General features: G+C 41.8%; 1 protein-coding gene across 3 annotated transcripts in view; it reads left to right on the forward strand.

The window, feature by feature from the left end:
- Nucleotides 1-27,314, forward strand: part of SGCD (sarcoglycan delta) — a 355,893-nt gene that overhangs the window by 309,524 nt on the left and 19,055 nt on the right. For 2 of the 3 annotated variants that reach the window (XM_030504744.1, XM_030504745.1), the window contains exons 8-9: nucleotides 2,067-2,190; nucleotides 3,834-13,078. In XM_030504744.1, the coding sequence (XP_030360604.1) occupies nucleotides 2,067-2,190; nucleotides 3,834-4,007 (298 nt within the window). In that variant the 3' untranslated portion in view covers nucleotides 4,008-13,078. Of the gene's footprint in view, nucleotides 1-2,066; nucleotides 2,191-3,833; nucleotides 13,079-27,314 lie in introns of those variants that run through there. The other variant, XM_030504746.1, reaches the window with a different exon arrangement.

Here is a 27,314-nt window from a genome sequence, read left to right on the forward strand (position 1 = left end):
AAAAAAAAAAAAAGAGGGGAAAGGTAAAAAAAGAGACAAGGAAAGTTCTAAAACAAGAGTTAAGACAGTAGCTTGAGATTGAATTAGAGATCTGAAGCAGGAAGAAATGGTCAGGACTTGACTGATGCAGCATAGCAAGAGGGGAGGATGGAGCAAGCAGACAGGTACTCATAAACACACATGCACACATTCACCAGTTCATTCATCCATCAGGGACTGCAGCACTTGCAGAGTCCAATCTAGACTATTCATGCTGCATGTTCACCAGGTTTCTTATCCAAGGAAATATTAAAGCTTATGAACAGTGTTAAGTACAAGGGTAATTTATATTATTTTCTCAATTCCTTTTTCTCTTCACTCAGCTTTGTACAAAATCTCTTTAGCATCTGTGTTGCCCGAATACAGAGAAGCAAAGTTGTTGCACCCCTTGCCATTTGCACCAGACTTATCTCTAGCTCAATTAGAAGACTGTAATTTCCAATAAAGCACCATTAGACCTCTGCTCCTGTCAGGTCTCTGACAGATTTAACTGGATTTTCCTTAGGTATTAACCCTGGTTTGTGGATGATATTTAAAAGAATTTTCATGCATTGTCTGCTAGATCATATTAGGAATTACATGAGGCTTTGGACCACCAGCCATACAAATCTGTTTCAGAGTATGGCTGCACTGGAATTGCCACTCTGCAGCATAAACACTGGAAGCTGTATGGTGATACACGCTCTCAGTATCAGTATTTACAGCAATAGGCAGGATTTACAATTGGATGACATGATAATAATATATCCTTGTTTACTTCTGTAATTAATGTTGCTAAAGAAAATATGCTGGAAACCTTCCATAAGCAAGATTTATTTCTGTTGATTGTTGGCTGCAATAAATACAGCTGAATTTATTCAGCTCTCCCTCAGTCTCCCATAATGTTGTCTCAGTACCAGCAGGAGTCCATTTAAGAATACACTGACTTGCACAAATGATTATATATGAGGAGCAGAGAAACAGCTGAAGTGCCACTGCAGTGATGCAAGCCAATCCTAAAAGCTGCCCAAGTGAGCTCGGTGGCTGTGTGCTGCCCTGTGCTTCGCTTTTGCCAGTGCTGCCAGCCTGAAGCAGTGAAAGCAGAGCAGTTTCTGTTCCAGTCCGCTGCTTCACCTGGGGAGACCATAGTCTAGATTTTGTGATGGTGCAGTAAATAAATGGTGATAAAATCAACTAAGAGGATATTCTCAAAGAGGGAGAATTGTTTTTATTATCATCTTCAATACAGAAAGTAATAAGAGTGTATTATAAAGAAGAGACAAGTATAATACAAGACTTATGAATGATAATCAGCAAGGAAGACTGAACCTTGCACTTCCATATCTTGCAGCATTAATCCCAATTGCCTGAACTAAAAGGTTTGGCTGTGTTAGACAGTGCTGTAACAGGGTTATCAGATACCTGTGTGGAGTATCCACGGTTTGGAGGAGTTGAAGCACTGCAGTGAGGAGCATGTCTGTGAGCAGTGTGATAGAAGCATAGGACTGGAGACCAGGAATTTGGGGTCTTCAGTCTGATTGTTTTCATGGATTTCCTTACATCTTTTAAACCCTTCCAAACTCACATTATAGGGAGTCAGGACAGCTAATTTGTTTCTTCTCGAACAGTAGCTTGAGGAACAAAAGTACTTGCACTCTCTGTGTAGGTGTCCTGCTTTGCTAATATCCCGTTAGCACTGATTAGTTAGAAATCTGAACTTGCAGATGAGCAAGCTGATCATGGAGGGAAGCTTTATTGCACCTTGCATCTTGACCCAGCATAGCATATGAAGTTGGTAATTTCATATCAGAAATGTAGACATTCGATTAGATTAATTGCACCAATCTGCAATTAGCAAATTAGTATTTGTGATGTGTTTTACCAGATTGTGCATGAATTCTTTCCGCTGTCTAAACCACATGTAGATCTGAACATCAGTAGGTCCTAAGGTGCCATGAAATGAGCAGTCAGGCAGCACAAGATGACAGCCTGAGATTTAACGTGATTATTCAACCCACCAGGCTCTATAACTCCCCTCTCTGTTACAGACTGGAGTCACCAACACGCGCACTGGTGATGGAGGCTCCAAAAGGCATCGAGATCAACGCCGAGGCCGGCAGCTTGAAAGCCACATGCAGGACAGAGCTCAAGCTGGAATCCAAAGATGGAGAGGTAAGCAAATCACGTCCTGCAGCAAAGCCGAATGAAGCCACAGGTCTCCTGCAGATCTCCTTCTGGGTCACTGAGCTGCTGCATTTGAAACACTGGTGTGAGAGCACTGGTGTAGCAAGACTTCCTAGCTTAGTTTCTGCTAGCAGTGGTTGAACATCTCATATGTAAATGAGATGCTCTGTGGCAAAGGCTGATTCATTATTTTTAAAGTGCTTGGATAATAGCATCTGTTGTTCAAGCAGATTTATGCAGCTGTAAAATACAGACTGCTCCTAAATTCTTTGTTTCATTGTCACTTTAAAACAAGATTTACTTGGCCAACATAATTAAATCTTTTATCATACATTTTTCTATAAGAAGAGCTTAATTCACCGGTATTGATCTGAAAAGCTTTTGTAGCTGATGTTTTCATTTTGGAAAGAAAGGGATCATTAGGAGACACAGGTTGTTGCACTAGGTAAAATCCCAAAGGGGAAGAGAGAATAACTAAAACTGATAACATAGAACAAAAGTAAAATAGGTGTTAAGTTTCTTCTGGTGTGTCAAAAATACATGGGCACATGGTTCTTATGCCCTCCTCCTGCCACAGTGATGGAAGACACTGAAGGATGTGGCTGAGGAGCTCCCACTGAGGAACCCACTGAGGCCCTCGGCAGGAGGAGCTTCCCATTGAACATGAACCTCCGGCGGCAGGGCTTCAACATAAGCTCAAGTTTTCTTGTTTTAGCGCCGATGTAATAAACAGAATTAGATTTCTATTGCAATTCCTGTTATCGCTAAACATGTGCATTTTAAGACATTTCAAACCCGGACCACTGGTGTTAACCAAAAAACTCACAAAAATTAAAAAACCCCAACCAAATGACCTAATATAGTACAATTGAAGTCCAAAGTATTTCTCTACTGCAAGCAGTTGTCTTAATATTTTTAACACTAAGTTGCTTTTAAAATGCATATATTGACCTGTTTCTCTCAGGAAATTAGATGGTTGAGTACTGAAACTGGAGACTCTTACTGTAATTGCAAGATAAGAGCAAATACTGTCACTTGCCCTACAATATTCTGGTGTGCAGGTTATCTTACTGTGCTCTTCTCAGTGATGGTAGAGCACTCCCCTGTAGCTGCCATGTGTCTAAAAGCTGCCACAGGTTCACTTTTATGTTCTGTTTTATAAGCAGAAATTCAGTTCTGTTACAGCATTTAAGTTATTTTTAATAAACATGAAAGTGTTGCAGGTATACATAAAATATACATAAAAGTCAGCACTATGAACCTGACAGCATTACAGTGCCAGAAGTCCTGGTGGCGGAGTGAAGTTGTTGTGTGGATATGAACCATGCAGGGACCCCACGTAGCAGGTGGGATAACTCTGGTTGGGTTCACCCAAACACGGAGGTGCCCCAGGAAGCTATGAGCCAGGAAAATGCAGTGGGGAGATGAGCAGAAACAAACGGGAGGTCTTGGGTAGCTCATGGTGAAAGCAGATAATATGCTCACCCAGCTTTGTATCAGTATTAATACAGTTGCCTACCCAGTTTTTGTAGTAGCTGAGTTGTCCGACGGAAGCTTCTTTGAACATAAGATTGAAAATAACAGCTCTCCACTAATTCTCTCTTTCTTTCTCTCCCTGCCTCCACCTTCAGATAACGTTGAATTCTGCAAAAATCAAACTACCTAACTTGCCTCAAGGATCTTCCTCTTCTGCAGGGTCCAGGCAAAAAATCTACGAGCTCTGTGTGTGTCCCAATGGGAGGTTGTTTCTGTCACAGGCAGGCACTAGCTCGACCTGCCAGATAAATACAAGCGTCTGCCTTTGAGAGACAATTTGCAGTGGGGGCATCGCAGGCAGCACAAAAGCCAGTTTCTGGTTTCACAGATTGCAGCTGCCAACTATTTTTACTAGAACACAGAAAGCCTATCAAAGACTTTTTTTGTGTGTGCGCGCGCGTGTGTGTGAATATATATATAAAAATATATATATAAAATATATATATATCCTCTGTGTAAAATGATGTTTCAGTACAAGGAATCCCAGGGTGACCCTGTTACATTTGTGTAGCATTTCTCTTTTCCATACCAAAATTTACTGGTACAATCTGCTGAATTGGATTTGATGCTCCCCTAGACCCTTCTGTATTAATATAGTCTAATGAGCACCCCTTGGTTTTGATCATGTTCTCAGAGCAGTGGGATTGTTGGCTGGGCAAGACCCTGGAACCGATATAGACCCACCAACATATAAAGGGAAGAAAAGCATCTCTGATTATTTTTGCACCATTAAATCAGTGGCATGAAAAAACAAAAAGGGAAAAAAAATTAGCTATATATGATGTACTCATCACGTAGAGTGATCCAAGATACCTGAGGTTAAATTACACTCCAATTTTCATCTGAAGCATGGCTCCCTGCTGGGAGAGATGGATTGCTCTTGGTCAGTAGAAAAGTCCAAAGCTTCTTGCTTGGAATAATCCTGTATTTTTCTGAGGGGCTTTGAGACTTGTCTGTGCATGGCCAAGGATGCCTTTTGCTATTCAGATCTGACGTATCAACTCTAAGCCTGACCTAAAGTCATCTCTGTGTAACAAAACTGGCATTGCATTTAGTTTTTGGAAGGAAAATAAAAAAGTAGAAGTTGGATTAACTAGAAAAATCCTGAACATCTTTAATTGATGAGTGTCCTGGATCACTCTCCATTAGCACTTATAATTTTGAGAAGATTAGGTGTGAAGGTGTGAAGATTTAAGATTTAGACATTGCCTATACCTGTAGAAACAGAGAAAATTACCTGTTCTACCCATAGAAACATACAGATAAGGTGTGTAATGTAGATGCTATGCCAGAATTCTTGTCATCTTTCTTTTCAGGATATATAGTCCAAGGTCACTTAGATTTGTTGGAGACTGCAAATATCAGAGATGCTGACAATGAAACAGACTTCTTTAAGGATTTATAAAGATTGTAGCAAAGCAGATTACTGAAAAGCAAGGGCTTTGGATGCTGGTTCCTCTAGAATTTGAGCCCCCAAAACTTTGTGGTATAATCTTTCCATGGTTGCATTTTTCCTTATTTTAAAATCTAGGAGTCACAGGTTAAAACAGAAAATCTGATCTGATAACATTACTTCCACTGTTCAAGTTTTGAAAACTAAAACTAGAAGATCCCAGATCATTGAATTCTGACCCATAATTGCATCCCCATGCATATAAAAATCTCTGCTAAATAAATATACTAATTACTGCAAAAGTACCCAAGTTGCAGTAAATGTCATGAGGACACCAAGGTTTCTAAGCCACTGAGATGCTTTTGAAAGTATTACCTCATGTGCAGATATGACAGATCTGTGCCCATCCCTAGTGATGTCTGAGCAAAGCCAGTATTCTTCAAGCGATCTTCAAGATAAAATGTAGCTGATAGAAATCTTTGGAAATAATTTAGCCCATTCTTTTTTATATAGATTTCCACATATTTTATTGCCATCTGGAGAATACCAGGGGTTGATTTTTGTTTTAAATGAACAATTCTGGCTTAATCCAAAACTGACTGGACTCAAAGGAAAGATATCTATGGAGTTTAGTTTAGATGTATTGCTGCTAACCAAGCAGCACTCTGATAAAATTTATTCCTGTGATGCTTTCTGATTAATTAACAAATCCAAACTATTTGCTAATGAATGATTCCTGTAAATTATTATGTCTTGAGCCAATGTTTGAATGCAAAGGGTCACCCAGGATAACAATTGTATTGGGACACAGGACTATACCATCTCTGTTCAAAGAGGGGAATTGTGCCTATGCCTTAAGTCAATGCACTCAGCAAGGAGAAGCACATCATATTTATCTTGTTATTAAAACTAGTTTATTTGGGGGGAGGGACAGGAGGGTGTCTTGGGAACTGGTTGTGCAACTTAAAACAGATATTAATGAAATGCATTAAGACTGTAGGGGCACCTAGAGTGATACAGACTTTTTTTTTTTATCATGTTAAATTTAGCAAAATACTGTGTATGTTACCTCTGGGACCACAACCGAAGTCCCATTCATAGTCCTACATTTACTGTAGATTTTTTTTCCCCCTGTTTCATTTAATACCGATCACAAATGTAGTGACAACAGCCGGATTCATAAACAAATCCCATGTGAGCAGTTGCGAAGACATGTGCTGCAGAAAGAGTAGAATCAATCACATTAACTTTCCCACCACTGAGAGAATTCATGCTGGTGAGGAAGGCAGGGCTGGATGCAGGGACTGACCCAGCAGGGAGGCTGCATCCTGACTTCCATGCTCCACTCCTGAGAGGCCGGTGGCTCAGTCCTCATCCCCGTGCACCCTCTGGCTGCTCTGCTGAGGATTTCCATCCCAACAAATTAATTTTGAGTGGCCGGTCTTTTCAGCTGGGCTCTTGGATGAGGTTATCACATTCTAGTATCATGAGGGCCATGAAACTGCTTAAGGACATTTATTTTGGTATGAATTTCTATGGGGGAGCTGTTAGGGAACAACCTTAAACATCTGTGCCATCACTGCAGATGCTTCTCTGAGGTGAACAAAGGGTATCTTTATTATGTCTACGCAAAGGAGTTCTGGTTGTTTCAATGTATTTTGCAATTATATAGCATCTTAAAATGCATAAAATTATATGTTGTGTTGAAAGACAAGGAATTGTTGCTAGAATGATCTTGCATAGAGACTTGTAAATCATTTGAGCCCCACTTGAGTTTTAAGATAGTGGTTTAGATAATGCTGCCTTGCGCTTGTGTTGGCCACATGATTAGTCTCCTGCCGTTCAGTGAGTGGCAAACACAACTACAGGCTGAGCAGAGAATGGATTGAGAGCAGTCCTGAGGAGAAGGTCTTTGGGGTGTTGGTTAATAAGAAGCTCAACATGACCCAGCAGTGTGCACTTGCAGCCCAGAAAACCAACCATATCCTGGGCTGCATCAAAAGAAACATGACCTGCAGGTCAAGGGAAGGAATTCTCCCTCTCTATTCTGCTCTTGTGAGACCCCACATGGAGAACTGTGTCCAGCTCTGGGGCCCCAAACATAAGAAGGACACAGATGTCTTGGAGTCCAGATGAGTCCACGAAGATGCTCCGAGGGCTGGAGCACCTCTGCTATGGGGACAGGCTGAGATAGTTGTGATGGTTCAGCCTGGAAAAGGCTCCGGGGAGACCTTAGAGCAGTCTTACAGTGCCTAAAGGGACAACAAGAAATCCGGAGAGGGGCTTTTGACAAGGGCCTGTAGTGACAGGACAAGGGGAAATGGCTTTAAATGGACAGCTATTATGATGTAGAGAATTCTCCATTATGTGGGTGTTGAGACCCTGGCACAGGTTCCCCAGAGAAGCTGTGGGTGCTTCATCCTAAGCAGGAGAGTCCCTTTTCCTCCCACTGTGCTCAGAAATCGCTCACAGTTGCTGTACCTGTCTGGGTTTTTTTTCCCTGAGTCCATTTAAATTAGAGCCTTCCTGGCTGGAATTTAAAAAAGCGATCAAGGGTTTGCATGTATTTCTTTGTGAATTGTGCCTGCAGGTTAGTTCAGTTGAGCATTTGCTATTCGGGGAAATGGTGTTTATCTCAAGCCAGATCTCTTCCCACCTAAGGCAGGGCTGGGGTGGATGGTGAATTTGTTTCTACTGAGCTCAATGGAAGAGATGCTGATAACTTCGTGGCCTGAGCTGGGGCAGGAGCTGAACGGGTGACAGTTCAGGGACCGAACCCTGACTCAGCACTGTGTGCAGGTCTGCATTGCAGCTGTGAGCACAAAAACCCCATTGAAATGCTAATCTAGGGGCTGTCATACTAATGTCAATATACCTTAGGCAATCATGAATACTGCAGTATTCATAAATGCGTTCATATATTGTAACTCTTAAACTTTAAAGGGCTTCAGGACCTTGTTAAATTTGCTTTAAATACGACACTTTATTAAGAAGACAGGAAAATGACTGTCAGTGCTCACTTGTACGCAGTACCTTATCTATAGGTAGTGTATGACCCTTCAGCTCTCATAGGTGAGTTAGGATGGTTTTCTAAAACAAAAAGACTTTTCCATTAGCAAAAGCAGAGATCCTAATGACTATACAAGTGAATCCATTCTCCAAGTTTCTTTATGGGTTGTTTTTCGGTTGGTTCTCTTCTTTTACACTTTCCAAGTATAGTATCCAGTGAGATGGGTAGCTTTAGAATACAAAGAAATGTTAACACTTCTGTCATCAAAAGGATGTCATAAAAAGGGCATGCCAGTAACTACTAAAATACATATAAAGCCTCTCCTACATATTCATTTTTTGATAACTAAATATGTGCAGGAGTAATTTGTATTTGGTTATCTCAGTAGTGCTGTCAAACAGCTGTATTTTAAGAGGCTTTTTTTTTTTTCTTGTTTAATCATAAATATCACATTGCACAAACAAAAAAGTTTAAGGTGTAAGCCTAAAAATACCATCTGCAATATACGGTAGCAAAATGATGTCTAGAAGAAAAACACTCCCTAGAAATTGCTCCAAGGTTAAAGAGAGATTCCTGTGGAACTTGCGAAGATGTCAGGTTAGTTCACATCATACCTAGTTTGCAAATACAGATGTTCTTAAAGGAAATTAGCTTTTGTCATCGTAAGATGTGCTCATACTGATACATATATATTTACACACACACACATATTTGTTTATAACAAAAGCCGATATTCTTTCTATTTGTCGTTATGGCTTTAAGTTTCACATTATAAAAGTGAATGCGACAAAGACCAAAGACCTACAGAAATTCATCCCTTCTCTCGTTGCCCTCACACCTGAAATGCATTAAATTTAATGGTGCTTTTTGAACTTGGCAGGAAAAATACAGGTTTATCCTAAAGCTGCATTTGAGAGAGTAAAGTGGCAGGAAGACTCTTAACTTCATTAATGGGGAGAAAAGGAAATAATGTGAAAAACCTTTCAATGCGTGCAGAGGGCAAGGTTACCTAAGATGTGAAATGTAAAGAAATAGCACAGAAAGCTAAAAGACATCGTCCTGGGCTGGAGGTATAAACAAACCGAGTAAATGCTACTGGCTGTTCACTCACCTGCACTCGAGCATTAGCTGACCAGGAGCTCCAGTAGCTGCTCAGTGAAGAAGAGTAACTGCTGCAATGATTTCATTTTACAAGTGCATGCAGTAAAAACAAAAATAGTTAGAGGCTGTGCTCCTTTCTCTTTTTTTTTTTTTTCTTTTCTTTATGGCTGACATTTTACATTTTGAAATGTCATCATCCAGAATTCACCATAGCCAGTGCAGGGTGCATTCCTGCAGAGCTTTGCCAAGCACTGGATTTGTGCTTTTTGGATGTGAAAATACCAGCTTTTTTATTGCTAGCGCTGTTGAGGAACACAATCCTGGCAACATCTCCATTTTCCCCATTTTAACCTTTTTCCTTGATTCTGAAATTGCTGTGTAAAATTTGGATAGCTGGTGTCCTGCCACACACGGGGCTGTGTGCAGATTGCCAGCAACCCCTGAATCCCCATCATGTCACTTCTCAGTCTCACATGCCCCCAGAAACCAAAACCTGCATGTGACCTGCAGTGGACTAAGGTGAAATTAACTTAAAAGTTAATTCTGCTCAGCAATTGCTGTGTTTTCACAGCTGATGTAGCCAACTTTGTGGCTGTGAGTGGAGCAGGGTTAAACACTGATGGGATGCTGATGAGATTATTCAAGCAAGAGTGGAGCGTATTAAACAAGGCAGGTAGGAGGGAAGGGGAAGAAATGGTAAGAGACATCACCCTAATCACAGTAATGCAGCAAACTTCTCTGTCTGTTTACACTATTATACTTTAAATTAATAACATCCATTTGACTAAATATGGTAGCAATTATGCTTGATCTTTCATGGCACACAGTGGAATTACTGTCACTGAAACCACTTACAGCTTGGGCTGCTCGAGATTGCTAGGGTGTTGTTTCTGTCCACAATAACCACAGTGGCTTGGGGCTTGGATGGAAATTATAGTGAATAGCTTGTATTTAGGAAGCTTTTAAGTCTGCTGTGGTTGAGAAGCCCATGGTTACGCACGTAGAGGCTTGAGGCGTTATCGTTTCAGACATTCTTGTCCTGCCACTTGAATTGTATTGTGCCCTTGTGAAAAGTGAAACACTTACTTTCTTTATACAGGAGAAGATGGATATTTAAAGCTGCAGGATTTTTATTGAATGAAGAAGAAAATATAGTCGTAGTGCACCACTGAGATTTCCCATCCAAGTCACTTTAAACTAGAGGTGCGAGTCCCTTAAAAATTAATTTGCTACAAGTGTAATTCCTGTGGGAAATTTAGCACTGGTGTCTCTCCCAGGAAATGTCTCGCCTTGTTACAGCTCAAAGCCATGCAGTGTCTGGGCTGCCTATTCAGAGGAAGCCAGATTCCCTTTGAGGCAACTCATCTCCATGGACTGAGGTTTTGTTAGTTTTTAACCAGTGTTAAAAAATAGGAAGGGTAGGTCCACTGTGAAGCAATACATAATTGTATATTTGTCTTATTTGGCTGAATCTTTCTGCCAGCAAGTGAACACATGAAAAGGAGAAATTTGTGCAAAAGTCTTACATTCACATTGTGCCCTGCCACCAAATGTTTCGGCTAAAACCACGCAGCCTTAAACAAACAGGCTTTTCTTCTAACATTAAAAAGGACTTTTTGGAGCCTTTCATCAGGTCCTACCCAAATGGAAAGTCTCACCATTTCTAACACACTTGCCATTACAGGAATAGGCGCATTGTAAAGCATAGGTCATGTGCATCTTTGCATGTAACAGGAAATTTAAATGGCATTGTACTCTCACTTTTTTGCCCCATTCAAAAGGCCTAACCACCGATAGGAGATAAAGTGTTCTGAAGCCTGCTACTGTTAAATGCATTATCACTTTCTAAAGCAATGTAATTTCTTTGGTCTTTTAAAAACTTCCACATAACGAAATCCTTGAAACATCTCGAGGCAGGCTCACGTTGGGGAGCAAAAGAATAATTATTTGTGGGTGGTTCTATTTTTATTGAAGGCTGTATTGTAATTGAAAAGAATGTTTCTGTTAGAGTTTCTCCCACTCTTACTTAGCTGCAAACACCACCACCTCGCAACACTATGGCTAGATTTCTCTAGGGTGGCTGCCTTAGAGCAAGGAGTTAGCTCCTTCGCTAAACCAGAGCCTGATGATTTTGTCTTCATCTGGGTCCTCCTCTGAGCTTGTGCTCTGGGTCTCAGTGCTATTATTGATGTAGTGGATAGCAAAACACTCGGCAGTATTAATCATTTTACAGATGATCCTGTCTGCAGTCTGAGTGGTATAAATAGTGCTGGTAGTTGTTGGTTGCTGTTCTGACAAGTCTGGCCACGTTGAAAGCAACTCCAGAAGGCACAGCCGAGTAGGTCTTCAAGCCGCCTCTGCTTTGTGCTTGTTAATACCTGTACAGCATTGAGGGGTTGCCATGGGGGTGGTACCCTGGTACTCTGCCTCCCTCTGGGAAGCCTGAAGGATGGAGGAGGCTGGTGGGTGCCTTTGCTCTTTCTTGTTTATCTTATCTTCATCCCATTACCAGGTCCTCTGCACTAGAACTAGCAGCAAGGCGTGATGCTTGCCTTGGGAATCTGGGCTGGAGCAGTGCAGCAGGGCTATTCGCAGCACAGGGGCTTGACTGTAGCTGGTGTAAATCCAGATTTGGGTCTATTTAACTTACTAATAGCCTATACCACCAAAGGGTTAAGGGTTTGGACCCAAAGATTTGACACCTTTTGCGAAATCAAAATAAGAGTTTGGCAGCCCTGTCTGTATCACAGCCGAGGTGCTCCTGGGCACAGCATGGGACACAGGACTCCTCGAGGCTCTGGGTTTCCTTATCACATGGGTGCAGGTAAAGAGCTGTGGCAAGTCTTCCATCACTGCCAGCTCAAGCTGCTGCCTGAAAATTGAGGCTTGTTCATCCAGCTTCTTTCCTTGACACCACCATGAACCATGCTGGAGTTTCACAGGGCAGGTGTTGATGAAGGAATTCACTTTCTTGTCCCCTTTTGTGGATTATCAGAGCGAGCACAGAAGATGAACAAATCCTGCCCTTGCTCAGCAGAGTAAGAGCATGCCAGAATAAAGATCAGATCTGAGCAGTTGTCATCTACTGTATTTATTGAAGGAGGGCTCAGCAGACAGCATTCGCACCCAGATTCCTCCCTAGGTGATAGCTTTTCTCAAGCTGCAACCCAGATCTCCGTCTGGATCTGCACTATGCAGTAGTCTAGGAATAAGGAAGGGATTGATTTGCTGGATCTGACAGATCCAGATCCCTGACAGATCCCTTTGGGTTTTGGTTTTGGGTTCTTTTGCCCACCCCTTATTAGAATTAGTTTCCTTGTGCGCAGATGCCAATAGAGTTGTCAATATTAACACAACAAATGCTCCGTGTAGGTAGACCCAACAGCAAAAGAACATTCAGTGCGAGTCAAAGCAAACCTCATTCATTTACAGCGGTAACATAAACGGCATGACCCACATGCTATAGCAGTTTTCATCTGTGATGGTAAAATACCTTGTGTGACCTCTACTCCGATAACCACCAATGACCTTGATCGTGTAAACAGGACAAAATGAATTTAAAGTCGTATCACAGTTCTCATTAAGAAATTCAGATTTGTTTGGCTTTTTTTCTTTTTAATTTATGTATGTGTGTGGTTGTGTGGGAAAATATAAAGCTTTTTTGTATCAAATAACATCAATCCTTGCACACTCTATGCAAAATTTTGTAAGCATTGCAATAATGCTATGAATTACACAAGGAACTATTTTAACTTTATTACACTTTCTGTATAAAAAAAAAAATTTGTATTTAAATGATTTCAACTGCAATCTTGTAAAATATATTAATAAAATAATGATTGTTAAGAAGGAAAGAGATGTTGAGGGTTTTTTTGTTTGTGTGAGCATGGCATACATGAATTAGACCTCAAACTTTCCTGGGGAACTTGTAGGATGTGTCTGTATCTGTATGTCTGTAGGATGTGCTAGACTGGATCACACAAGTGATCTATTTCACAGTGTCAAGTCCCTGGATATATTCATACCAGAAATGCTGTAGAGAATGGAATGAGAATCTCTGCTGATGACTGTCAGAAGAAAACCTGTCAAAAACAAACCCCAAAAAATCTTTCCTTTGGGGAAGTGACCATCTTGCTTAAAGTTTTGTTGAACTTATCACCCTTGTCCTAGCATTAGAGACTTACAGCCAAGAACTATTGCAGACATTGAGGTCCTGCCTGAGCATCATAAACCTCTCAAAAATGATCATTTGCTGGTGAATGGGATCTGATGCTGCTTGTGCTTCAAACCTGCAAGAACTTCAGGTTTTCCAAGAGGGAGCAGAGAGTCAGGCACACACATCGGGGAAACAGCCCCCCATCTGCACACAGTGTAGGGAGCACGAGCTCAAGTCTGCCTCAAAATAATAATAATTAATAATTAATAATTAAAAAGAAAGCAACCAGCAGCCTGGACCAACTCACAGAAGGCCTCTAGAAAACCTCTGGATGCTTTAACAATCCATCAGTTTCATTTTAATTGGCTCACTAATCAGATGTTCCTGGGTGACTCTGTACATGCCAGGCAATCACTTCTGAGGGTATTTTGCAGGAGCTGGGGTTTAAATATGAATTTGTTCACCCTGGATTTTGTCAATCAATAAGCATTGATTGAGGCTCATTATCTGAACGAATAGCAAGAATTCAACCCAGCTGAAAAGCTGTGCATGCCTTCCAAGTGCACAGGGAGTACAAGCCCAGTCCTCACAGCTTAGACACTGCCAGAATACTTGTTTACCAGTTTGCAGGGGCTACTGTTTACCAGGCTCCAAGGAAGTTCACTCAGTACTGTTTGGTGGGCACACGCAATCTTTTGCTCTCTCACTGGGTTTTGGACTGTTGGCACTTTAAAAACAAAACAAAACAAGACATACTTCAGCTGAAGTTTTTGGCCTGAATTTGGAATTTCTATCAAACTGACAGTGAAATAATTTATTAAGTAACCCTCATTAAGAAGAGTGTTGGCAGGAACTTCACAGCACCCAGAGGAGATGCGGCTCTACGTGGCTGCATGGGCAGCACGCAGCACTGCCAAGGCAGGCAGTGGCCGGATCCTTCCCCAGTACCAGTAAATTCCTCATCAGCTGCCTACAAATGTGCTGCAATTTAAGCAGTGAGCAGTTGGAAACTCAGCCCTAAAAACAGCATATTTACATTGTCCCCATGCTAGAAATGCTAAGTGTGGTACGCGGTAGCAACAACATGTTAACCATTTTTTAAAGGCTGGGAAGCTGTAGTTAAAAACAAGATTTGTCTTTCAAAATTGACTCCTGGGAAAATTACCAGAATGTAATTTCTTCCCAAGTATCTTGCCTTTCGCCTTTTAAGAAGTACTTCCCAATTTTTGCTTTCTTTCCTTTCTACCCCTACAGGTAATGCAGTGTTTCTTTTTTTTCCTAATTAGCAAAGCGAAAAGATGAACCAAACAAAAAAAAATTAATTACAAAAGCAGAAAAGAATCATTGAGATTAACTGAGCCCATTTCACACTCTGTACAGTGATAACTTCACCATTTTAAAACTTGATGTGCAGCCGGGTTTTTGTATTTTTCATCTAAGCCCAGTACAGACAAGTTGCTGCTGCTGAAGTTCAGTTGTTAAATCAGGGTGATTATTTTTTATTTTTATGAACAGTGCCCCGAAATCAGTGATAAGTAGTATCTGGTCTTAACAGTTTTTCTCCAGTGCTGTGACCTTGATTCCTCTCTCCTTAAACTGAACAGAAAATTCCTCCTGAATTTTGTGATGAAGGTTCAGACCTAAATAGCTCCAGTGCCAAATGTATCCCAGAGGAAAATTATATGGCCTCATTTAATAAAGAAAAAGCAAGAAGTCTGGCCAGCAGCTAGAACTTGGCTCTTTTCCGCAGTCATTTCATAATAAAAAGCAGAAATGTAGGTAGTCTTTAAATATTTGATTCACACTATGAGGCTATTGTAATATACATTACTGACATGATCTGCACTTTTTAAAATTGGGGTTTGTGAATAGCCCTTCACATAACAGTTCTGCTTCAGGCCATCATATAACTAGGCTTGTGTAACATCAGCTCTGGTATTTTCCCTTTCACACCTACAGGGGCATTTTTTCCCCTACTTCTCGGCTTTGCTTTCAGTCTCATGAGCAGCACACACTGCAGGCAGAAGACAAGCCCACTGCCTCCTCACTGAGGAATGCGTGTGACCATCTGCTTTGCTCCATTTAGTGGGTGAATGTAGGGAGGGCAAATGCACAAAACACCTTTTAAATCTCTGAAATAACCTCATTTGTCTTGGCTTTCTGCTCCCCCAGCCACAGCACACAGATGGCAGGGCTGGAACCCTTCCTGAGGCTCCTGATTCCACCTCTCCTTCCTTGACAGCCCTATTCCCATGCCCCTTCCTGACTCAGACTATGAAACAGAAGTATTTTAAAAGACAGCACAATCCACAAGTACCCAGGGGACAATAAAACCTCAGTGCTGCTCAGTATTTCAGCACCTTTTCAAACAAAAACATCCACATTACCTGGCCTGAACTCTACCTACACCTTGAGTTTAGCAGCTGAGAGCTCCAAGCCAGCCAGAGGATGCTGAGCATGACTGAGATGGGGTTTTACTTACTGAATATGGAACTTGCATCTGCTTTGCCAGATTGGAGAGAGCTAACAAAAACCAAAGACAAGAAACATTACCTGCACAAGGCAAAAAGTAGTAGTAGTAGTAGTGCTGTATCTATATAGTTGCCACTCTTACCCTAAGCCTCCTTCCTTCATCGAACCAACATGCTACATCTCGTGCCCTGGGGGATGAGGTTTTCATAGAAGCTGCTGCAGTTGGGGTTGGCTGCTCCCTGCCTCAATGCTGCAATCTTCAGTATCCTCAAACGCATTCAGGATGGAGCAGAGTGATGGAGAAATGCCCTGCTTCTCCCAGCATGGCAGGATGGAGCAGTGCAGGCAAATAGGATGCTCCATAGCAAGACATTCACTCCCTGCCATAGCAGGAAGTCTATTAGGAAGAACATGGTTTTCACCCCAGTGTGTCCCACATGACATTATATGGATTTCAATGCTCTTAAGGAACAAACCAAAGGCTGAAATAAGCAGTGTTACAGCTGACATTGGTCCCAGAGAGGGCCACATTTATCTTAATGCCCACCCAGCAAACACAACCTTTGCAAACCAGGTTGCAAAAACTTCTCATTGCTTCCAGTATCAGCAGGTTTAGCAGTAATAACTGACTGATTGGGAAGTGTGAGAGGGTGTATGTGTATTCATGCGTGAGGATAGGGGAAGATACATTTCTGAATAATGTGTCATTTGTAACAACTCCCCAAATGATTTGGGTATTTCAATAAACCCTAGTCTCAAAAGAGAGTTCTTGCAACACAATCATCTTGAACCATAATAACTAAATTTGAAAATAACTATAATCTGCTAGAAAGACATTAAAACATCTATAGGGCTGTGAATGCTATGGAAGCTCTGCACACATACACATGCACACATGATTAACAAAGAAAAAAGAAAGAAGAAAAGCACTGTCACTTTTAAGAAAACCCACAACCTGCCACCTACACGATGAACTTTTAAGCACAGAATGCAACATCCAATGAATTATTTATGAATTAATTTGCAATGAACAGTTTAGCAAAGGAAACATAAACTGGCAGCACGGCCCTGCCTGGGGTGATGGCTGGGGACACGAGTGTGCTGTTCCTGTGGCAAGAAGACATTTACCAGTACATGCGATGAGTTGCACACCAAGAAAGTTTAGGACAGAAATCCAATTCCTAGCGAATACCAGCCTGATGTACTAATATCCCAACATACCCTGTGACCCCACTCGCACACACGCCATCACTCATCCAGTGCCAAGTGACAGACAGGAGTGGTTTTGAGGCTACAGAGATTTGCTGTGGCTGTAACCACCCTCATCACCCTCCACCTCACACCTTTCCCCCACCGCATTGTTTTTATGCTAAACTAAAACACGAGTACAGCGAGCTGCTGCTTAAAGGCTAATGATGGGAACAACAAAATCAGGAGATAAAAAGGCCACATCCTGCTTTTAAATTAATTCTTTATAGCCAGGCTGTAAAAGGGGCTGTCCCTGCTCAATGCTGGAATGCACTGAGGGCTCCACATCAGCAGTGGCCTTTAGCATGACATTAAATTAGTGCTTTTGTGAGTCTTTTTTCTCCTCCTCATCTATCTCTGGTTTGACTGTGGCTGAAGCCCAGCCCCCTTCCTGATGCTTGCCATGCGGCTGCGTAACATGCTTTTGTGCTGTCCGGCTGCTGCACGTCTTCTTTCCTTAATCCAAACATGGATCATGGGCATAAACAAACCTGTCTGTATTCCTGGCAGAGCTGAGAATTGCATTCAGTAACTCCTGGGGCAGGGGTGATGTTGGAGCTAGCAGGAGAACACAGGCAGGAGAGGCTTGGGAGAAACCAAAAGCAGAGCAGGGAGGTTGGCCTGAACTAGGCTGTCCTGGGCTTGCTGCAGCTCCTGCGGCATTGCCAGGTGTAAGCTGTGCTGGATCACATTTACTTGTGCAAATAGAGCAGCACACACTTCCACACAGCATAGCTCCTGGCTGCTGTAGTTTGAAGAGTTTATAAATGCTTTTGGATCTCTTATTTTTTCATTCATTTCTGGAGCAACTTCAGCGTCCTGGTGCTAGTGGGTGACTGAGGTTACTGCTCCCTTTATGCACCCTACCACTGAGCATGATTTAGCTCTCTTCCTACAATGACTTCTGTAATGGTCACTTTTCTAAGAAATATGCATCTCAGCTACCCTTAGCCCTGGCTGTACCCTTGTCCCCAAGCCCAGCACAGTAGTGCACAGCCCTGCAAGCCAGGTGGGGCATGGGGGATTTTTTGGCAACAAAAACCCCTTTGTCCAGGCAGCCAGTGGTTCTCAGTGGGAAGAAAAGCAGCATCGCGTCCCCCCATAAGTCTGATTCACACCTCTGTAGGGTCTGAATGATGAGATGAAACCATGATATTTTCCCCAACGCAAGCAAGAATCTGCCCTTTGTGTTGTCTTCCATGAGAAATACTGAAGGTAAAAGGAGAAGGATGCTACCATAGTTTAAAGAAGTTGACATCATCTGACCTTAAGAACCAGGGTATGATGCTGGGTGTGTGCATCCCCCAGCATCATCCTGCACTAGGCATCCACTCTCAGCACCTCTGGGCTGGTGCCACACTGCTCTGTTCAGACATCCCTGTCCTGCACTGCTCCTCGCTGTGATTAATGGGAACTGAGAGCCCAGTGGGGTACTGCAAGTCCTTAATATAACAACAGACCAACTAACGGGCATTAGAAGCTTGTTGGGACAAGAAAAAGGCCTGTCTGCATTACTGCTAACAACTACCTTTGACTTGCATTTCCCAGACTTTTAGGAAGCTGTCAACCTTAGCAAAAATCCCTTCAAACATGAAAGCTCAGGTGAAAAGATAGCTGAAAGAATTAGTGATGAAATCATATTTCCTGATCCAGAAGTGCCAAGGCTAGGTCTGATTTCAGCGGGAATATTCACATACCTAAAGAGAGGCATATGCTTCTGAAGCGGCCACTGGCAGGCTGCAAAGTAGCTCACTCTCAGGGGTGGATGCAGCCATGCCAGTGTGAGTAGGATGCGTTTTCTGTTCATCAGCAGGAGACAGATTTAGAGGGGGATTTTTTACATGCTGCACGGAAAGGAATTCCCAGAGTAATTAAAGCTTTTTCTCTTCTGGCTCTGGAGATGGTGTTCAGGACTTCACCCAGTATCCAGGTAAGAGATTGTTCTGCCTGGAGTTAGAGTTTAAAAACTTCAGAAGAAAAAGAAGGTCCATTCAGCCATGTCAGTTATTTAAAAGCCTGGAGACAAGGTGTGCTGAAGTAGCGGAGGAGCAAATGGAAGTCAGAGCTGAGGCTGGAAAAACTCTTTCTTCCACTTAGGTTCAAGACCACACTAAGGCACTTCAGTTATTGGCTGGGAAAAGGCAGCACAAATCATAGAGGAGGTGCTGGCACTTCACTCGTTGGAGCACAAGCCTGCCAATGGCATCATTTGGACGTTTAAAGCCCTTGGCTCTAATTGTAGCATGTCCATGCTTGAATAAACAGTGCTAGGACTACAGTCATTGCGGAAAATGGGATGGAATATGTCCCAGTCTGCCAGAGAAGGGAAGCTAGTTCTGGCTCGGCTGGGCAGGGCAGATGGCACAGAAAGCCTCTTATATCCTGACACCTCTCCACAATGGTCTACCTCAAGATGAGAGAGATGATTAGGTGCAAAAAGAGAGGTTAAAGAAGACAAAAACATCCCTTATGCAAATGCTCCACTTAAAGTCACTGACATGCAGCCTAAACTGGTGGCTCGCAGCCTCTTCAGCAGTCAGTTCTGCAGAGGTTGGGAAGTCGAGGGTGTCTGCTGTCCCCACAGGCGGGAGCAAGACTCCTGGGAACCAGGAATAGTTCCTACTCATGCAAAGAAATACAGCCCTCAGCCAGTTCCGAGGCTGAGATTCTGGCTAGAGCAAGACTGCTGCCCAGACACTCAATTCTCACATGCCTTATATCTCACCTTGTGTTATTTACTGTCTTCATTAAAGTGTTTAGTGAACTCTAGGTAAATGTCTGAATCCTATAACAGGAAAAGCCACAGGCAGTGCTGGGAGGCCTAGCCCTCCAGGTCTTTATCTTTGTAGAAAGCAGGTCTTGTGTCTTTGAGAGAAACACTCTGGCTATTGTTAATTATCGATCACTGAAGCCAAGCTTTTATGCCCTGGACATCTGTTGCTCCATGGCAGATGCAAAGACAGCGTCAAAAATGGGACAACAGGGTTAGAAGACAAGTAAATATCATCATTTTAGTAAGAATTAGTATTTTGCCTGGCTAGTCCATCTTCTTTCATGCACAGAAAGAAAAATTGTAGGGACTCAGTCCCCGGAAAGACAGTTCCTTCACTTCCTTATTAATACTGAGAATCAAACGCTAAACACAGCAGACAAAGCACACATAGGACTAATTCACTGCTAGAGCAACATCAAACCAAAAAGGCCTCTAGCTCCGGCTCTCATTCCTCTTCTCTTTCTGTCCAGATGGAGCATTCCCTGTGCCCGTGTGCTGGGGAGAAGTAAGGAAGCAAAGGAGCCAACAACAGTACTACCTCAGAAATAAGTTAAAAATAAAATGACTTCTCAAGAAACAGGAGACCTGGAGGCTCCCAGCATTCAGATTTGGCTCATTCCAAAGGGAGGAGAACAACAGCACAACTGAGCAGTAGTAGGGAAAAAACAGCTATTTTTAGCATGGTCCTTGGGGGGAATTGAAGACAAGTTTAAGTGTAGCTCCTGTCTCCAAGAAACTTGGGACTTGCCCCAGAAGGAAGATAATCTGGGGAGGTGATCCAAAACATTGGGTGCAGAAGATGCTCCATCCAAGACTGCTTTGGTCTGCTATTCTTTTTCAAATGTTACTGTACTACCTCTGATTTCTCCCTGGTGCATCTCCTAAGGTGGTCCCCTCAGCCTGACACTGAGTAACAAATGCAGTTGTGACTTGTACACGAGGTAATGAGATGCCAGGCACATGGAGAACCTGATAAGTAATGTTCTCTGTTAATTACTGATGTTTGCTTAGCAAATAGCTGTTAAAATGCCTCAGTGCACCAACTTTTCTGGGACCACTTTGTATTTCCCAAATGTTTAGCTGGCAAAAGACTGACAGATGCCTTCCTCTGATTATTTTCCCTCTAACTGACAGAAGTTTGGAAATGTTGATTTGACAATCCCTGCAGACAACAGGTCAGACACCTCCGAGATGCAAGAATTTGCTTTCAAAAATGATAAAGGCAAGCAAGTAACATGAATTTAATGTGGAAACAGCATTCTTCCACCCCCTGGCTAGACATGAAACCAACGTGAAGAGCAGCATAGAAAGATAATGTCTGGTTGTACAGATACTAACCCTGAGGCTCATCTGCGTGAGTTCACCCAGCTCTAGCCCAAGAATTTAGAGAGATCTGAATTACCTCCAAGGCAGAATTAACATTTGACATATAGTTAGGTAGAATAAAAGAGCTGAACTTCCCCATTCAGGGCCCTGAAACTTCTTGTCTATGCCAATACCCCACACTCTGTCTATCCGAGCAGCCACTAGCTAGCACAGACTTGGAAGAGCTTCCTTGTAGGGGCAAACATTAATAATCAGTAAAGTGCTATTGCTTCTGACTTCTAACTGCAAAGTGGAACTTGGGCCAAATTTGTAAATATTCAGTCTTATGGTAAAATTAGACACAGCAAACTATTTAAGGAAAATTGACTTTGAGACTAATGCATGAGGCTAGGGTTCAGGAAACCTATCTAGAACAATTCCAAATAAGCCATTGACTGTCTCTGTCTGCAGCTCTGTTCTGGGATTAATACATTGCTTTGGAGATTCTTCTCTAGCACACAATGAAATAGCTTGCACAAAGAAGCTTCAGATAACCTGTATAGAGAACCCTTTCTTAGTTCTACTCTATTATCTATCATATTAGAAATATACACTTACAGCCCTGTTGCAGGGGTTAACACAGAAACCTTCTGTCTGCAACATACCTGAACATTACGTAATGCAGAAGCTGTTTGCTTAAAAGGCTTAGACAAAACCTGGGAAAAGCAGAAGTTGAGGAAGAGAAGAAACGAAACAGAGCCCACATGACATCACTAGAAGATATCCATACCCGTTATCTTTTTGCTGAAGTCTTGCATCGAATGAGCTTTGAGACATCTATGAAGAGGCAATCTGCTTCCCGCCATGTCTGGTCTACATGCCTGGAGGCTGGCTGAAACCTATATTTACCCAGGATAATTACAAAAGGAATGATTTCTGACACCATGGAAGTTGACCTTCTTGTTTAAGCAGGAAGTCTGCCAGATCATATTATTTTCGTTGTCAGCTACAACCCATCGAGCAGTGACTTAAACTTCTATATGCTGCTAAAAAGAAAAGGATAATCCCTCTTATAAGGCTGAACTTTGATTTCTAAAAATTCATGCATGTTGCTTTTATGTATAGGTCAAAGCTTCCATTTTCTGGATGAACACTGATATTTCTGTACTGAATGAAGCTTTGATACACTATGCAGCTATTTGAAACTAAGCTATTCCCTCTGGAGCTTCCTAAACAGAAGTGATTGAAGATCACAATTCAACACTGTTGCATTTTGGTGCAAGTGGTATTTTAATGGCTGAACAGCTCAATTTGCACTTACAAGCAATTGTCAGCAAATGCTCTCACAAGCATCAGTTCTGTAGCCTCTACTCTATAAAGTAACTTTTGTCAGGCAGTTTTACTGGCATAGTCTTGCTGAGTAAACATGAGATGGAAGATACCAGTTCTGAGAGTAGGAAGGAAGGGAGGGAGGAGCTGAAGAACCTGTTGTTCTACATGGCTGAGACGATACCCTTTTTCAGAGGGCACTAGTGAAGAAATCTTGAAGTCTGAGGTGCAAATTAGCTCTCTTTAAACTGCCTAAAGAGATTCCCTCAGACTGGGAATGCTGTCTCAATCCTGCTAAGTAGATTATCTAAATTTTGGTAGGCATACTGTGACTGCCTTTACTACATATAAACCAGTTTGATTTCTTCTTTGGACACATCAGCCCAGTTCCCTCCTAGACACAGCAATTTACCTGAGATACAGTTCAGAGAATAAAATTCATATCAGCTTTGGCCTGTCATAGAATTATCACAAGTTTAATCATTTAAACTCCCTAATAACTAGTTCCAGATTTGGGGTGGGGGGAGCGGAAGAAGAAAAGAAAAATCATAGCTGGGAACAGTTTTGTTAATCTTATTGAGTGTTACCTAGCTAAAACATAAAAGGGAATTTTAAAAATCGATTTCTGTCCTCTGTAATCAAAGCCTGGGGAACAGATCTTCAGCAAATATTCATAGCAATGAAACATTTATAGACATGCTGCTTTGGTTTACCTACAGACTTCCTAGCCATGTTTCTGAACTGGCATCCAGGTGTCATTAGCCTACTCCAAGAACTCATGACCTGCACATCTTCAGAAGTACCACATGGAAAATTCTTTCTAATCATGCAGCAGATGTGGAAGAAATGTATATTGTCTAAACTTCCAGTAACAAATGAGATTTCATAACCAGGATCACAATTTATAACTGCAAAATTTCTGTTGATTTCAAAGAAAACAGAATTTGGATCTCTGAAGCATTAGTACAGCAAATGTAAAATTCCTGCAAGTGAACACCTCTCTAGGAAGAAGACTTCTAAAGCTACCAGTTTTAGTGTTTGGTTCAAAAGAAAGCCACAGGTGATCTTTCTGACTTGTAAAACACATTTAACTGAACCAATCTGTCATCTATGCATCTAGCTTTATCTAACCAGTTTCTCTATTAGCACTCATCACCATGGTATCTGAACTTCTTCTGCTGGAGCTGTTATTCCAATTACTTTAGTGTAGCTGCTGACATGTAACCAAGAGCAAAATGTTAGGAAAATAATGCTCCAATTAGTTTCTCCCTCTTTGTCTAACAACGCAGAAAGTCACACTGTGAAGGATTGTTTCCAGAGCTTGCTCTCTGTGGTAGTCTTTCCTCTTTTCTTTTTATTGTTGCCACTGCAATGTTAACACAGAAGTTTGGCAGTCTCCCATCTGAATCTCATATTGAAGCTCAAACTATTTATGATTAATAGTCAATACAAATCAAATACCTCCTATGTAAGTTAGCCACTGCTCTGCTGAATTTCTTGCTGCTCCTGTGCTGACCCAAACATATGTAGGGGAAAGAAAAATGCTTTCTTTAAGCATCCTGACTAATAATTGAAATAGAAAAACTCCTGATAAAGAGAGGTCTAAATATACAGCAAGTCTGAAGAAACTACTGATTGGTGATCACAAACTCCTTCTTTCTCAGCAGTTCTCTGGGATTTAGAATAAATTTCATGACTGACAAAATATTTCAGTCATAGCATAAGAATTCTAAAAAACTTTGGAGACTGTTCCCAAGATAAATCTTGCTGTATTAACCTTTTAGCTTAAAAATCAAGTATCTCGCTTAAGGGTGGGTTAATCAGCACTTCAAGCTTTTTTACTGTGGACCCTCCTATACCACCAGGAGTTGCAATCATTTGTCATTCCATTTCAGCTCTTGCTTACCAGAAAATAAAACAAGTGGTAACAGGACTAAAGAGCAATGCCTCACCCAGCTGCAACCAGGCTTTCTCCTTGACTTACATCCCACCTGCTGGTGGACACACACTGCTGCCTGCCCCTTGCTCAAACAGCACCCAAGTGCTCCACATGAGGAGCCTATTAAGCTGGTTTTCTCTGTAACCCATGAGTTTTCTCATTTACTCTTCCAATTCTTCAAAACTTCAAAAGCACAGTTTTCCAGTCAGACTCTCAGCAGAACAGCAAATAAAATCTGTTCATGCATAGGAGGTAGGACTCAGCCCGACCACTGTGAGTTGTCTGGACAGTAGCAGGGAAAAGGAAAACCACACGTGCCACTGTGACAAAGCTGATTTCCAATCCATCTCTGACGATCTCACATCCAGGCTTCCAGTGCCCTCTTTGGGGCAGCACCTGTCAGTAGGCCCATGTCATAAACCCTCATATATCATTTAAGATGATAAAGAGGATCTTAGGAAAAGAAGAGTTAATTCTACTAACAGCATGAGCTGTGCTTGCAAAGCCTTGAGCCTTAACTACAACCACAGCCATGGGAATGCCTGCTCTGAGACCATTCCTCATGAAGGGAGACAGCAAACACCACTGATGTTCCATGGCTGTTACAGTTACATCCCGCTTGCTGCAGTTTCTCACTTAAACATGACTGCTTCTGCTGAGCAGTAAAGTATCTATAGCAGAACCAATTCTGTTTAATGTACTATCATCTGAAAAAGAAACTGCTTTGAAGCTTTGCAGATCATCACAACCAGTAGAAAGGATTAGCTGACTATTTTGTGAATGAGATGGATTAGGAGATGTGCTGGAATACAACTGTACTGGCTGACAACAGGCTGGTGCTTCTGAATCACCAGGCTTTCCTTTCTCTTTTTTAAACCAAACCCAACATACTCAGAACATGTAAGGACCAAATCCTGATTCTGTAACAGGTAGCAGCAGACATCCCTTCACCTGAACTCTCTCCAGGTATGGCAGAACTTAGTTTGATCAGTGCAACGCTGTGCTGACACTTACTTTGCTGATGATAACAGTAATTAAAACTCATTGTGTGATAAAAGGAAATAGCAACTCCCTTTCTACAATGAAATCCAGCCCAGAACCTCACAGCATACAAAGCTTTTGAGATATTTTGAGGTCAACTGAGACATTTTGATTCACTTATTTATAACACCTCTCTCCAATGGCTGCCAGAAAAGTAGAAAGGAAAATAAACTGCCAAGGTTTTTAACCACTTACCCCATGGAGGAATTTCATGTCTATATAATGCTGTCTCAAAACATCTCCTGGAGTATAAGCAGAGGTACTGGGTATTGACTTCCAGAACCATGTTAATACTGATGACAAGTTGTTTACTTCTCAAGCCTGGCAAACAAATGCCATCTCTCCCAGGACTGTGGGGTTTTGCTGTCCAGACATTGATGGGTTTATACATACATCAACCAAGGTTCAGCTTACTAAAGGAAGGTGCTTGTTCTACTAAAGGAGTTGCTACCTGAACAACTTTTACCATAAAAAGGTCAAATATCTCTCCAAGCATAGGCATGAAGCATCTTTTAGATAAATAATGAGCAGGGAAAAGCTACAAAGTCTTCTAAAAATAATCTGTGAAACTAAAGTGAAGGATCAAGGGTTTTGCTGATAAGAATCTTTCTCAACAGCCTTCTTTTTGGTTAAAAATAAGTGTGACTGACCTTGAAACCCTTCTATAAAAAGTTTCTCTTTTGAGAAGTCACCTAAAAATTGACAGGTTCTGAAGCTTTAGTGTTCTGTAGTAACACCACCACCACCTCCATTCTCCAAACATAATTAAATTCAGATTAAAACTTTAAATAGCTGAAAGTGAAATCATGTATTTTGGGTTATTTCTACAATTCCTTTGGCAGCTCTGAACATGCAGGATGATGGAGTGTTTAAACTATTAAGATTCAACTTTTTACCCAAATAGGGAGAAGTATGAGTCCAATGGCATTAACGACCTGCAAAGATTTCAGTGCCGTCACCACAGGTATGTGAATATCAGTGGAACAGGTACACTATCACTCCTAAACATGCTTATCCTTTCAGTTAGTTCAGCCTGAGAGTCTGTCAGGGTGACACATGCTGGTGTCTCTCCATGGACTGTTACCTGCCTTGTCCTGTTTCGAGACACACCACCAAGACAAGAAGTTCAAGCTGGCAAGCAGAAAAGCTTAATCAATGGCCACCATAATGTTATGTGTGACAACTTACTCAGAGGTCTTGAGAGCAACTTCAGACAGGTGAGTTGTCCTCTGGCACTACAGGAAAGGGTGATAACTATCTGGAAATAGTTAAAAAATCCCAAATCCCCAAATTCTGCTTTTAACAAGAGGTATGAAGAAAGATTCCTTAGCTGTGCCTGACTTCTCGTTGTGTCGTTTGTCTGGGTCATACTTTATTTTTCCATTTCCTTGTGCAGACATTGTGGTTACCTTCACAATGTATTTCACAGGGAGAACCAGTGAGCTCCTGTTTTCCCCAGGCTGCACAGTTCAGCAACTGAAGGAGCAGTGCTTCCAGCATAGCAAGGCAGCTTTTCCTATTAACACACAGGAGACCCCACACCCTGAATAATTCTGCTTTATTCTGTGCCTGATGATACACCACAGAAAGCAGATTTACTCTTCCAGAGTGTGGAACCTGTCATCACAACTTTCTTTTTATCTTTTTCTGGGAACCAAGGAGACAGATAGATAAGAAACTTTTCTTTTGGGTAAGTTGTGGGTGTTTTTCTGACAGCCTCTGTGTCTTGTACACTTGTACCATACTTAGTGTAGATAAAAGTACAAATATTTTGCATAATTACAAGGATGTTAACATTCATAGTGCCTG

Source organism: Strigops habroptila, chromosome 12 (genome assembly GCF_004027225.2).
Source record: "Strigops habroptila isolate Jane chromosome 12, bStrHab1.2.pri, whole genome shotgun sequence".
Taxonomy (NCBI): Eukaryota; Metazoa; Chordata; class Aves; order Psittaciformes; family Psittacidae; genus Strigops; species Strigops habroptila.